Genomic DNA, 14884 nt, shown 5'->3' with positions numbered 1-14884 from the left:
GTGGCAGACTGTTGCTTTTTGAACTGCACTGTATATTAATAACACTTACGGGGTCATTCTGGTGCTCTTTCGGGGAAAATGCCACTGACTGGAGCAGGAGTTCAAATGAGGAAAGCTTTTTAGTGTAAAGCCACTAATAAGTGCAGCAGCTAATGGAAAAGAAGGGTCGTTAAGCGCTCCTGGCAGAAACAAGGCAAAGAAACAAAGAAACGGGGGCTTTACCGATGACAGTCGCAAGAATTCAGCGGTAAATTCTGAATTTCTCTCCACCTATAACAACGATGTTACCATTTGTATTTGCTGTTCTGGAGCAGGAGGAGGAGAGAATTATATATATATATATTTTTTTTTACCTGGCAGAAGAAATCTCTTCATGCCTTTGAGGAAGCTGAGCAAAGAATTCAGCTTTAATTAGAGCATCAGCCAAGAATCCCCATGTCAGTGTTGGTGTGGAACATGCTCTGGAAATAAAGTTGTGTTCTGCAGTTCAACTTAAAAAAATAAATAAAAGGACAAGAAGTTCAAACTAAGCATAAACAAAAATTGATTTCTTCTACTGACAGATGTTGTTATGGAAAGAAAATAATCAACAAATAGCACCTCATTCAAGATACCACAGTTTTTTTCTTCTTGAAGAGGGTAAAATTCTGACATCTCTACAGCTGTTACATGGGGTCTTGTGACAAATGTTGAGTTTTCATGTATAATTTCATTTCCTCTTTAAACTCTAAGTATAAAATAAACGCTTGACGACTAGATGTGAACTCCAATCCAAGGAAAGCTCCTCGCCTTAAACTGCGGTGTTGGGAAGAGGGTAGCGCACTCAGCTGATTTTCCAGATCACCTCCTTTTTCTCTCAAATAAAAATTCATTCTCAAGTCCTCTTCTCGTGTCCCGTTTTAACAATTACCTGACACGAGGGACCTGCAGAGTGCTCTACAGATTGGTCCCCTGGGAGAACCGAAGCTAAGATGGGGTCTCCTGGTTCATCATGAAAACGTTGCTCATCCCATCATACCACTCAGGGCTACTGTCTTGCACTTAAGAACACCTGAATTTCTTCTAATGCAATGCAGCCAATAAAATAACAATAAAGATAAGTTATACGTTCAATAATCTTCTCTCAACGCCTTTGTCAGTGCCTTTCCTGATCCTAACCAAAAGTGGTAAGGTATCCATCACGAGGAGCTACGGCCTCCCTGTAGACAAAGTGGAAACAAAGATATCTGATCAAAACAGATGGGGTTTGACAATATCCTGCAGTAAAAGGACAAGGCAGAAATCGCAGCAAGAGAAATTCTTACCAGTTAGTAGGAAAAAAATAAATATGAGGGTTGTCAAACACTGAGGTCCAGAGAGGTTGTGGACCAGCCATCCTTGAAGGTGCTCAGAAGTCAGCTGGAGATGACACTGCTGTGCCCCAGAGCTACCTTCGAAGCTGGCCCTGCTCTAAACAAAGACTTGGACCAGATGACTTGAGAGGTCCCTTCCAACCTAAGTCATTCTGTGATCATTAATACCTGCTCACATAAACATGATGACAGCAGGAACCCGGCTTTGGTGCCGAGCTGAGGAGGCAGCTCTAAGCCAGCTGCTGACACAGGACCCTTCTGTCCCTTCTGTTGCTCTCTTTGCTTCACCAAAACCATACTGACTCCCCTTTAATAGCAATGAAAGGAGCGGAAACAGGAATGTTAGATGTCGTCGTAAGCAGGGTAACTCCTGCAGGAAATGCCCTTCTAGAAGAGAAAAGGTCTTCCAGAGAATTATGTCTATGCCCTGTGTGTCCTGCCAGTGCCACTGATGCTGGAAGACCCTCTAAAGGGCAGAAAAGCAGTCATGCGCAATTAATCTCCAAAAGCAACCAGAGAACGGCCTCATTTACTCCTGTCTGGGTTTGTGAAAACATTACACCTAGTAATCAATAGCACCGGTGTCAGTTCCTAGACCTAGTAACATTAGTTTATTGCCACGAAAAGGTAATCTATCTATAGGACAAATGTCAAATTCAAGTATAAACCCTGCAGACAAGGGTTATCGAATGCTGAGAAATCAGGAGAGAAAAGCACTTCCAACATCGCAGCCAGACGTAGCGTACTTCTTCTGTGACCTAGACCTGAACCGGAGGGTTGTTGGTAGGGCTGTGGTTGCCCAGACTTCCAGGGCTGGGGAACATGCCCAGGAAAATGGAAACCATCCCGTATGCCTTAAGGAGCCCAAAGCACAGTTTACAATAAAGTTTTTAACTAGCAGTGCCACAACAGAGACGCCCAAAGCCGGTGGAGTTCCTGCTGGAGATCCTGCTGTGTGAGACGGCTCAGAGGGAATCGGAGGGGTTTCGCTGCAAATTCAGGAGGAACCTCTTCACGAGGGAGGGTGCCTGGGTCAGACCTTGGAGAAAACATTCTGCATTTAGCAGGCTACTAAATAAATGTGTGCTTTGAGAGCTGCAGTGGCAGGGCTAGCCAGATATCCAGGCATACGACACTGTGCCACATACGATATTAGAGCATCAGCAGTGTCTTGCCTGGGGGTCGGGAAGCCTGGGGTGATTTGGCCTCCTCTGTGCAGAAATTACCATCATCCCAAAAATAAAGGTGCCTTGCCTCTGATTTTAGAAATATCCACCGGGCACCTAATGGCCAGCAGATTAAACCCCGTTAAAAGAAACTATAAGAGATGTATTCCACATCTTGGACAACATACACTTCCCCTGGAGGGGAAAGCTTAGAAGCAGATTTTAGCACAAGCTAGGGAAATGATATCCACATTTAAAAAAAAAAACAAACCCAACTTTTAATCATATTAGCAAATTTAACTATAAATATTCCACTAGAATAGACTACCACGGTGAAATTCTCCAAATGAGTTTCTCCTATGTTGTCAGCTGGTGAAAAACAGTTTTGTTTTATTCCTTCTAGGCACTTCGTACATCAGCAACGGCTGCATTTCAGGGGTGGATGAGGAGATGATTTCTGTGATGTTATTTCATCGAATATATCAGGTAATTTGGAAAGGAGTCACTATCAGAAAGGCTAAAATGGGTAATAAAGAGCTCATGATCGGTTTCAATAAAATAAAAGACCTACCAGTGAATTATCCTTTCTCTAACACAACAGAATTAGCATATATTTACATCTTCTGGTAACCTGAACAATCCATAATAACAGAGAAGAACTTTGTTCAATTAAGCTAAACTTATCAAATGCTGTAAAATTCAAGAATGCATTTTCCAAGATAGCAGAGAATGGGCCTAATATCTTCTTTGTGAACAGAAAGCACAAGATGTAAGTTTTGGAAATCTGGCACGTTTTTTCCATGCCATAAGGTTTCATCCAGTGCTTAAACAAAGCCAGCTAAATAACATGGGGTTTAAGCATCAGAAGTACCAGTATCTCCTGAAAATCAATTCCTTTTGTTTAGGATCCGGAAGAGTAACGTAGATTGCCGATTGAGGCACCAAATCCGAAACTTTTGTCCTGGGAAAATTCCCGAGTGTTAAAGCCCTCTTTAGAAAAAAAAAAAAAAACAACATTTGTTTTGAGACTGAATATAGAGAACAGTGGAAACTTGGCTTCACATCTGCAGTATGTCACAAACTTCTCAAGAAATGATGGACAAGTCACCGTTTTTTGGTGTGTTTTCAGTCCCTATGGTATTAACCTTTTATTTTTCCTATATCCTTTCGTCTTTTGCCTATAAGCTCTTTGAAGTAGAGTCTCACGATATGTTTCTATGTTAACTAGACAATAAAACCCTGATCTCGTCTCGAACCTCTGGGCACTACTGTAGCACAAAGAGTAAAGATATGTTAATACGTAGACGTGCTTAAAATATCTCCTGAAGTTAACTGAAAATTGTCCCTGAGGAGCACAGTTCTGCCCATCTGCTTCACAGAGATGTGAGGGACGAGGGACAGAGGGGGGTCCTACACATCTACATTTCAAACGAATACAACATAACCTGTAATTTTTAATCTAGTCTCACCGTTGAGTCTGTTACAACTGTTGAGGGCATGTCCTAGCTCTTTGGATGATAAACTAGGACTCCAGTCATCTGCCAAAAATGTGGTTAGGTAGCAACACCTGGGGCTTTGCCTTACTCTGCTACATTTTTGTGGTCCTTCAGCAACTGGTCCTCCTTGTCTTCTCACAGGCTGTGTCTTGGCAAGACATCTCTCAGCGAATCATCCCGAGAAGTCAACATAGACCTGCTCTCGAGCCACGGTGCCTTTAGGTGGGCGCACCACGCAACGCAGGGAGGACACGACCCCGCAGTGAACCGGTGAAGGTGGTGGCATCAAAACTGGTTGCTGCAGCTGGGTGACAACGATGTGCCTCGCTCTTCTCGGGGTGTCTGGATATTTATAGGTACTCAGGCTGATTCTGGAAACATTGAACTTCTAAAACACTAGGGAAAGTGTTTAACGGAGCAAAGAGAATTTATAATGAGAATCTGTTCGGTGCTTTTATTTTAATGTAGTTCAGGAGATGAACAGCAAATCCATATTTACAGTTGTTTTTAAGATGTCATCTCATCATATATTATGCCTGCTTGCTGATTTCTCTGGTGAGCTATGCCCTGTGTGCATTATAACAAAGTGTGCAGGGCTTTTTTTTTGAGCAAAGGCTGTAATTTGAGCATGCTTAGAAATAGGTCTTGTCTCCTGCGGAGATGTGAACCTTTACAACTCCCGTGGTGCAGTGCAAGCTCAGTGCACTCCGTGTCGGTAGGGAGGCGAAACAACAAAAAAGTCCCTATGCGTATCACATACATTTGTTATTGATGGTACAAATGCAGCCAAACTCAGGAACAGCGAAGTAGTGTAGCAGAAAATGAAGTGTAAGACATATGGACAAATGAATAAAAAATGAATAGCCGTGACTCGAGATGCTTTCCGACACCAGAGGAAGTGCCATTAACGTACCGGCGGGGTTAACTTGTGCATGGGCAAGGTTCCTTCAGGCACTCGTACACAAAAAATAACAATGGAAGTTGCACCACGAGGAGAGGCTGTGTTTCCCTTTGCAAAAAAAAAAGTCTTTCATCCAAGCAAATGCGCATCTATAAGCCTGGGTCACTTAGCTGTTTTCATCTCCTTGGCATCCGCGACTGAGATATCGGTAAGACTCGAGAAGGCAAAGCGCAGTGTCGTACCCATCCTTTTCCCTGAAAACTAAGCCTTGCAACAAAGCTTCCTTTTTTTTTTTTTTGTTGATGAATGAATATAAAGAAAAAAATATTCTTGGCTATCTGTATTATTTCTATTATAATTTGGGATTAAGCGCTATTCTTAGGCATTCTGCTCTTTACCAACAAAGAACAGCAATATTCAGCTCTTCTGTTCCATCTGTTGACAATAGATCCTAAACATTTTGTCAGGGAAGCCTGTTTAGCTATTTTTTTACAGCTGGAGAATTGAGGCGTAGACAAACTAAAATGTCTTACAGAAAGTCAGCCAGGGTGAAGCGTATGAGCGGATTCCTACACGTAGGCACTTGGGCAGGCTAAAAGTCACTTTAACGCGAGGACGCTCTTAAAATCCACGCAATATCTGATTTGGGGGTGTCACGCAAGATCTGTTGGTGATGTAAATAGCGTGTGGATCTCAAACTGAGCCTTTGCTTGTGAGCAATTGCTCCATACTCTGTAAGCAAAGCAAAGTCAGGGAGAAATGAAAGAAAACTGTTGCATGAAATATTTGCAGAAATGGCAGCATTCTTTAAATGACAGTCAGCTTTCAAAGGCAAGAAAGAAAATGAACAGTCCCTGGAGCCTCGAAGTGCCTTTACTTGTTAGTGTTGTGCTTTAATGTGATCTATGAGGGAAATAGCGAGATGAATAAAATTTAACATATTTTTGTTTGATTTTCACTGCTCCATTTTGTATTAAAAATGCAAAGGGAAGAAAACAACCCAAAACTACATTAAAAAGCTTTTTGTTCCCTTTCATGTCTTTGTTATAATCCACAGCTGTCATCGGCAAAGATTAAAGAAAATGAAGAACCTTCTTTCTTTCCCTTCGCAATAAAACAAAATGCTTTTTTGCCTCGTCTATGCATAAGGATCAAATTTCATCTGATCCCCAGTTAAGATGAAGGTGAATTTGATGGAACCCTTTGTATTCCTACTGGTATGTTTGCTAAAATATAAATTCAGATCTAAAAGCTTTATCTTCATGTCCTGTCACTTCTAATTGTCGATACACTTTTTTAAGTTTTACTACTTGAAGAAGGCAGGAATCCGTGAAGTTTAACATTTGCCCCATCCCAAACGCTACTGTATCACCTGAACAGCAGCAACGCTTGCGTCAAGAGGCGCAAAGACAAAACCACCCTGACTGCTGATCTCTCGCCGTGTCGTATAGAGCCCCTTACACAGGTCCGTATAGACCAGGGGAGACCGTGCAGCCCCCTCCAGCATTATAAAACGACTTACCGGTGTGAGTTGTTAAGACGTCCTTATTATTCATATGGTAGCTCTAATTCTCCAAACTACTAATTAAGCAGAAATTGTTCACGTCCATTAGATTTTCTCTTCAGAGCTTAAAATTTTCAGATGTGTGTAGCTTCAGGCTTTATGGGAGGAGAGGGAGTAACTTTGAAAAGTCTTTGCTAGACTTTGCTGAATATTATGCACTTTGCTTTCATTGCTGGGCCAGGAGGATCAAAGGTTTAAGTTAAAAAGAGACACGAAAATAATATTTAAAGACGTGCACTCCGGCTTCCCAATCAAACTCTTTCAAGAGGGTGCATACGAATTCCTACACACTCGGGGAGATGAATGTAGCTTTTTCTTAGGTCACATAAAGGCAACTGTACTTAAAAACTCTTTCTAAAATTACACTTTGTTCTTCTTTCTCACATACGTAAAGGGGGAGGAAGGGATGTGCTCTGAAGAAGAAAGTCCACATTTCTGTAAGACTCTGGAATTTGGTACAGCTTTCCCATCATATTTGGTTTTTAAATGGTTCGAGTATCTGTAAAAGAGTCATTTTTATACACATTTTCTCATGCAAAGGCTTAGGGCATTTTACAGGTGGAAGTATTATTACGGATGCCAGAGGAATTACCTTTTCTGAGCAGCTTAGAACTGAGTCGCAGGTTTTCACATCTGCATCAGTCCGCTTTCTCTCATCTGGTGCAAGCATCCTGTCATCAGCTGCGGAATTATTCTATGCAAACGCTTCTTGAAAGCATTTTTGCTGTTGGGATGTCACTGACATAGAGCAAAGGCAGAGGGCACAGCGTGCAGCAATGGGAGGCTAATGGCCATCCTCTGTGTCTCCTTACGCCCAGCCTACCACCCTTCTCACGTCAGCCTCCTACCTTTTTCCCTTACTAAGTTATTAAAATATTCTGGACCGACTTATCAAAATATCCCAGCATGACATAATAATGTTGTTAACATATTGGAAGACGCTACGACGAAGTTACCATGTTTCACTTTTCCAATACGTTAATTAAAAATACACCTTTATGATCTACTAAAAGTTTTATGCAAATTATTACAGCTAGTCCAGTGTTTCAGATATTTTGGGGTTTATGTTTGCAGAATGGGTAAATGGAAATCTCCTTGGCATACTTCTTCCCTTTTCTTTTCAACTTTTATTTCGTGAGTAAGCTTTAATACAAAGCTCCATGGAGATGAGCGCAGTCAGTCCATTACTATACTTAACGCCTTCTGAGTTGGATCAGTACAGAAATCGTTACTTCTTATGCATAAAAGATCAGAATTGGCATCTGTGAATTTTCCAATATTGTTAAAACCACCATTAATCAGCCAATAACCTTGCCATTTATAATCACATGCAAAGAATTAAAAAGTATTTAAAAAAAAAAAGACAAGAAAATGAAGTGGCTCACTAGAAGTGGGTCCCCTCGTTAGAATTATTCATGGGAGAGTCAGTCAAGCACCGATTTCGCTGTCACAGAAAAGGTTCAATGGGAGCAGCGGATGCTTGCTCCTGAAATTTATGAGACTGACATCAAATATCTTTCATACACTGCAGAAAGAAAATACAACAAATTCTTCACTGACAAAGCTGAAGTCTCTGGATATTCTTATATACTTCTGCACCTGTGGAGAGTGTCTCCAAGGCAATAGGACCACTCAGTCATGAGAAAATCACTCTATTTAATTCATTCTAGAGTACAAGTGTTACCTCTATATAGTTGTATTCAAGACGATCATCACATGGAATAAAGTTCTCAATCACTATTATGAAAGACTGAGTACTTCATGTTTTTGAAGTGATTTATTCAGTAGCTGAAGTGTACTACTCAGATAAGTGCTGCAACAGCTCGGGTACAGGCTGATACAGGCATTAGAAAAGTTTTGCTTGAAGAAAGTAATCAATTAAGTACCTGAAATGTGATGCAAAGCTGCCATTTGACTTGTGCATATCGGTGCTACGCTTGCATTATCAAGCGGGGAGGAATTAAAAAGCGTGTAGGTCTCCATCCTTCCCCTATGGGTGGCCTACTTAAGGAGATCGTCCACAGCTTCCGAGCCTTGTACTTTCAAGCAGAGTTTTAGAAGTATTTAGGATTACGAAGGTGCAGTGAAGCGTCTAGTAGGATTTCCGAAGAGACTTTGATATCTGACTCCCATCCAAAACCAGTAAGTACTACCCAGAAACCATTTTTAGTTGCTCATTAGCAGCAGACCGAAGGTGTAAAGATGTTTGGAATTTTATAATTAGCTCTCGAACGGTGAATCCTGCTGCATAACAAAGCCCACCATGGCTAAGTTACCCTTATGGACATCCACCATGCTCAACAGGGAGAAAAAAATCAGATGGTGGAGTTCCTGAATGGGCTGAACTATCCTTGCTGTTGTCTTTTGCTCCACGATGGCCTAGCGAAGGTGCACAGGCTGATAGGGCTCAAGCTCAGGTGACTCAGTTAAACATCTCAAGTTGGGTAAAATAAACAGTCTAGAACGTAGGTCAGAGAGTTTATCGTTAGTTCTGCCCTATCACAAAGGTTTCACTAGCGAACGCTGACATACTATGACCATAAGTAAAGCTACCTGGCTGCAGAGAAAATAAGCTGTCCGGAGCTCAATGCATGGGCTACATTTTGTTTCTGACTCTGCCTCAACTTCACTTTGTGATACTAGGAAGTCATTTCGGATTAGATTTTAGAATTATAGACTTTGGCATAAAAACACAAATTGCAACAAATTACTGTATTTCCAGACATGTACAACAGTCGTACCCAACCATCTGCATTCGTAGGGTGTGCGTGTAGGTGGCCAACAACGACCCGCGGCTGCACAAGCGAGTTAGGGAAGGAGGAACAAAACCCACACAAGTATCACCACGAGGAACTGCAGCCTCACATATCCAACAAGCCGGAATCGCTACAGCAACCCCATCGCACATCTATGGCAGGAACCCCCAGACAAAGGGGGATCACAAAGGCAGGAATTTCCAGGGCAACCGTATCGCCGATGCTGGGAAGGGAATAAAGCCAGTGGGACAGCCCGGAGGCTCTTAGCCTCCGCTTTCAACACCCGTGTGCATCCCTCTTCTCAATCGCTCAACTGTAAGGTCTTTGGAAAGATGTCCAGGAGGTGCTTTTGTGCAGGTCTGAGCACAGAGAGAGGAAAATTGTGCCCAGGAAAAAGATCAGTCATGCACGGATGCTCACGTGTGTGGTGTCAGGGCGTTTCGCATCTGGTATGGCACTAGTTTTAACAGAGGAGTTCTTCACTGTCATTTCTCTCCAGACTGCAGCACGAGCTTATAGCAGCAAAATAATGCCTGACGTGGACCTGGATTATTGGGTTTGGGCATCTGTGTGCAAAACCGGTGCCTGTAAATGAGAGTCAGGCAGGATTTCTGAAAGGCAGCTGATGTCAAACAAATCTGATTGCTCTTTAATGAAAGTACCTACAGCGCTCGAATCTAAACGATACATCGGTTTGCAGGGCGCTTCAAAACAGCATACAAAGGAAAAATAAAAAGAAGCACGGCAGCGAACCTCGGGAAGCTGCACAAACTCAGTTTTTCAGCTACGCACATCACAGGCTGGATTGGGGCGCAGCGGGGTGACCTCTCCGGAGTCTCTGTCTAACGAGACAAAGGAGAGCTGGGGAGCCGAGAGGAAGCAGTCGCTGCAAGCCACGAGGATCAAAAGGGCTGAGGTCTTCGGAGGGGAGAGAAAACTCACCGAAGTTCATCATTTATTTAGGTATCAGACTTCATTGTCGCTTTCACGTATTACATTGAAGAGGATGTATACCCCTCGTGCAGAGGTTTCATAGGAGATTTTCCAACAGGTGGGATGAGTCCACATAACATCTAGGAGATATTTTTTTCCCCTCGTTCCTGCCAGCAGCGCATTTTGATTCATAACCTTATTGAAAACAGTATTTTTATTAGGAAAAGAACTCTGTCTCATCATTTTGTGTAATTATCTTGTAATGGTTTCTAATAAAGTGGGTGAATAATGAAGGAAGTGTTGGCAACTGTTCTAATTTTTTAAAAGCTTTCTCTGGGCCCTCGGTCACATCCCTCTGGGGTTCATTTTCTGTGGATATTTAAATGATGGAATTTAATTACTGCAATTATTCATGGAAATTGATTTTCAAAGTTGTACATGGGAATGTTCAGAGAAGTTGAATTTAAAATGTGCACGTCAGGATTTGCGACCAAAGTGCTTGTATCCTTATCCAGTTAGGGACCAGATGCATGCGACTTATCCGGACGCTGACAATTAAGTTACACTGCTCACATTTTGAATATTTGCAGTCAAACCAAAAAATGTACAATGAAAAGATACTTCCCATTTGAATAATTAATAAGTTCCATGAAACCTCAGTCTGTTGGAGGATGTTCAGCAAAAAAAACCAACCCTGATTTCAGCGACCGAATTATTTATAACTAAATATTTGAGAATAACTAAAACTTTGAGAACAGTTTCTTGACATTTTCTAGATGTCCAAGTGTTACTTCTGTAGTTATAGTATATCAGTGAAACATCCTCCCTGACTCGCTGGACTTTCGATGTTCTTCTGCCTGTCGGCACAGCCCAGAGTAGAGGCGAACCCTTTTAATCCACAGAAACAGTTCTAATAGCTGAAGTACAACGTCAGCTTTCCACAAATACCAGGTGTAGTTACCCTATCAGAAGGCTTTTGTATCTGCAAGTTGTTCCTAGCATACCTTCCACCTGATGGCAGTGGCCATCGGAGGTTCTATGAGCAAACGTATTCACTGGTTGTTTAATACACGAAGGAAGACAAACACTACAACTTCACAAACCCCAAGATGTTTCTCCGGTTGTTAATCAAGACCCTTTTACTGAGAGCTGACCATTTGGAACTCTATAAAATTGAGCCGTGTAGGCATCTCCTCGTCAGCTTTTGCCAAAGCCAAAGCACATTGGCTTCGATAGCTCTGTCCATACGATTTTCTTTTCTAGTACTTCGGAGTCAATAGTGGTGAAAGACTCAACTGAAAACTCATTAAAGATATGAAACAACTTAAAATAGGCTTGGGAGAATTTAAATCCCTTTTGGACTTAAAAAAAATACTTTGCATTTAATCCTGACCATTAGTTATTACACACACACACATTCATTAGTAATAGCTTTTATCTTTATATTCCACAACATTTCTTCCATGGTCCAGTCAGGTGTCTCTCCATTTTGCATAATAACTTCACACTTGCACGAGACATCATCAAATCTGCCTTTTTCTGTAGAACCCACAGAATATTTGGGAGCGTTTACGCGTGGCTCTTCGCAAGCACCTCCATCATGAAGCATACATCTGGACATAGAGAAGCTGTTTGATGAAGTAACAGTAAAAACAGTTTATGCTGCTCTCCAGGTTTCCCCAAGGAAACAGCAAAAAGGTTGGACGATGCAGTTTCATGGTGCTATAAAATACCAACTCCAAAGAAAAGTGTCCCCAGATATCAGAGCGTTTCAGTCCTACAGAATTGAGATAACTAGTCTAGCTGTGCACCCCCAATGCACCAGGTTAATGAATCTTCCTGTAATATCTGATCGTTCCCAGGTTACCGAGCAGAAAACTTACCATTTTTAGCTGGAATAAAAGTGCTAAAGAAGAAACGACAAGGAAACCATTAAACTTTTTGACTTCCTTTAAACTTTGTACTGTTTTCCCGGTGCTAGGAGAACGGTCCGTCGCCACTGGAAGGATCCCGGTCCCTGCGTACCATGCTCAGAATTTAGATGAACTGTCAGAGAGGCTGTGCCATGAATAATGAATAACCACCTCTCTCCTGGCACCATTTTGACAGACACAAAATCGGAGTTTTGTGATTGCCATTAAATTCAAACATGGGGGGCCAGCCCGGGGAATAACATCTTTAGGTCCAGCTCTCTGCACAAGCAGGAGTCAGTATTAGGAGCACACAACTTAATAATACCTACTGAACAAAATAAGCATTTGATCAAAGAAATTTGACATGTTGGAGAGTATCCAGAGTTTTGCAGGTAAGACCAAATGTAAAATGGAATGCAGAAATAGCCTAAGGAAGCAACATATAAAGAAAGCACCAGCGACAGCCTGAAAATAAACCTACGAAAATAGCGTAATCTCAGAGGAACCTCTTTTCATGAAATGAAATGAATGAAAACCGTTACTTACCCAAATTTTCAATGGAATAATAACGCTGCTTACTGTCCACCCGCACAGTCTCAGCATACGGACTGCCGACGCCGTAGCCGATGATGTACCCGCGGACGACAATGTTCGGGTTCAGCGGCGGAGTCCAGCTCATGACAATACTTGTCGTCAAGGGCCTGACATGAAGAGAGCTTGGCTGGTCAGGAACCTGAGATTCTGGGATTAAAAAAAAAAAAAAAAAGTATCAATTAATACTCTATTCATTCAATTTTACTATTCGTAAGGTTTGAGTTGAGATTAAAACATTTGCACGAAAAAAAACAACCAGGTGCCCCAGAGCTACATGCAGAGCTCACATGCAATTTCATTTCTGAGCTATGTCCTCCCCGTCCAAGAGCACCGATACGCCTCAACCTGTTTTAAACAGAGTATCTCCTAGAGCTTTCCACCTTCAGCATAAGGCTACAAGAGAGATTTAAAATAATGCAGGAAAATGAAAGATGACCTGCAAGAGAATTTCCAGTAGGACAACTTTTCTCTTCCCTGGTCTATTTGCAAGTTCGGCAGGATATTGTATGAGTTGTCTTTGTGCTCACAGATTATTTGACAAAAAGGTTTACTTTGTTAGCAATATACTAGTATATTCTGGCAATAATCTGTCTCTTCCCCACGAAAACAAGAAGCGAATTTTAACTCTTGGACATGCATGTCTTGCTTTGAAGCTGCTTTAAATAATACACCAACATTTCACAAATGAAATAACGGAATAAGGTATTTTATTTACAGGTATCCCCAGGTAAAATTCATGAAGTAGTAATCAATCACTTGAAGTCTATCTGCCTTCTATAAGCCTAATTTTACTGTAAAGGTTAGATGAGTAGATGCCTTTTGTTTGAGTTTACCCGATAACTACCATATCACAAGTCTCTTCAGAGGAGCCGCACAGTAGCTTGTCTTTTTGAGAGCAGAAAGAGACAAGTTACTATTTTTCCCCAATAAAAAGGCTTGCAATATAATAGATGAAAGCTTATACGGACGGCAACACGGACAGGGTAGAAAGAAACAGTAACGATATAAAATGATGTAAACTCCAACAAAAGACCCTTCACAGTTGTGAAGCATTCCCACTGTAAACCTTGGAAAAGGTAATAAAAAGAAGAATTAACCCTTTTCAAGAACCGGAGCCGTACATGCGTCCTTGGCATTTTACGTGCTTTCAGATGAATTCTTAGGAAGACATTAGCGTACTCTGAAAACTTGTTGCACCTTCGGGGAAGTCTGATCAGTACATTACCCGTCTGAAACACCCAGCAACTTTAGAAGTCCTTTGCATTCAACTCCTTAAAATTGCAAAGCGTGGGTCTTGTTTAAAGGTTGAAGAAAATTCACTGCAAAGTAGCTACTCACACAAAGAAGAAACAGATTGCACCAGCAGTGCCACTGCAAGTCAGGTTAAGTTGCCATTTACCCCCACTCCACTCCCAAACTTTGTTTTAATGCAGAAGCAAAAGTTACTTGAGCAGCTATTCCTGAACAGTGCTGTTTGCAAAACAAATGACAGAAGCATTTCTTACAAGCCCCAAAGATAAAATAACAATTTGATGCCTTGAAATGAGAAGTTGGATAACGTAGCAATACTGCAATTCCTCAAACTTCCTAAAAGTAGCAATTCTCAGGCAGCAAAAGGAGATCAGAGCATTCAAAGAACCGATTGCCTTCAAATGATAATTTTTACATCTGACACAACACAGGGATTTCAATTGCAGTACAGATACCTCTAGGCAGCCGTTTAGGTTAAGACTACTTTACTCAAACATTTCTTATTCTTTATTTCAAACAATTCAAAGATACAATTCACGCGTTCCAGAGCAAAATCATGACTTCTTGTTTCAGAAAGCAAAAGGCAGCTTAACTTCTTGCACCCTTCTTGTGAATCAAGTCTCTAAAATGAAGCTGGGGTGAACAACATTTTTTAATTACTTTGCAAATATTAAAGTTTCATAAACACAGCTATCTTTTGAAGATGCACTGGTTTTGCTTCAGCTTTCTGTATAAAGCAATTTTTATTACATTCTTATTAGCTTTACTTTCTAACGTTTTCTGGAAAAAACATTTTTTTTCTTATTCTGAAACAGCATTTCAGAATTTGCGTCATGTATTTCACAACCCAAAGTACAAAGTTAAAAGTGAATCAACTATTTTTTTGCCCTCAGACAAAATATTTTTTGGTTCTCTTTACAGCGAAGCACACTTTCCACTTCTGCCAAAGATAACATAT

General features: G+C 41.3%; 1 protein-coding gene across 1 annotated transcript in view; it reads right to left on the bottom strand.

The window, feature by feature from the left end:
- The window catches only part of LOC309601491 (netrin receptor DCC-like), a gene marked incomplete at both ends in the record, with an annotated part of 597648 nt that overhangs the window by 76193 nt on the left and 506571 nt on the right, over positions 1–14884 (bottom strand). The window contains one exon of the mRNA XM_082334517.1: positions 12628–12822. Coding sequence (XP_082190643.1) covers positions 12628–12822 — 195 coding nt within the window. The remainder of the gene's footprint in view (positions 1–12627; positions 12823–14884) is intronic.

The sequence above is a fragment of the Platalea leucorodia genome (genome assembly GCF_965183815.1).
Source record: "Platalea leucorodia genome assembly, chromosome: W".
Lineage (NCBI taxonomy): Eukaryota > Metazoa > Chordata > Aves > Pelecaniformes > Threskiornithidae > Platalea > Platalea leucorodia.
The sequence above is the reverse complement of the archived record's forward strand: the minus strand, read 5'-3'. Positions and strand labels throughout refer to the sequence as shown.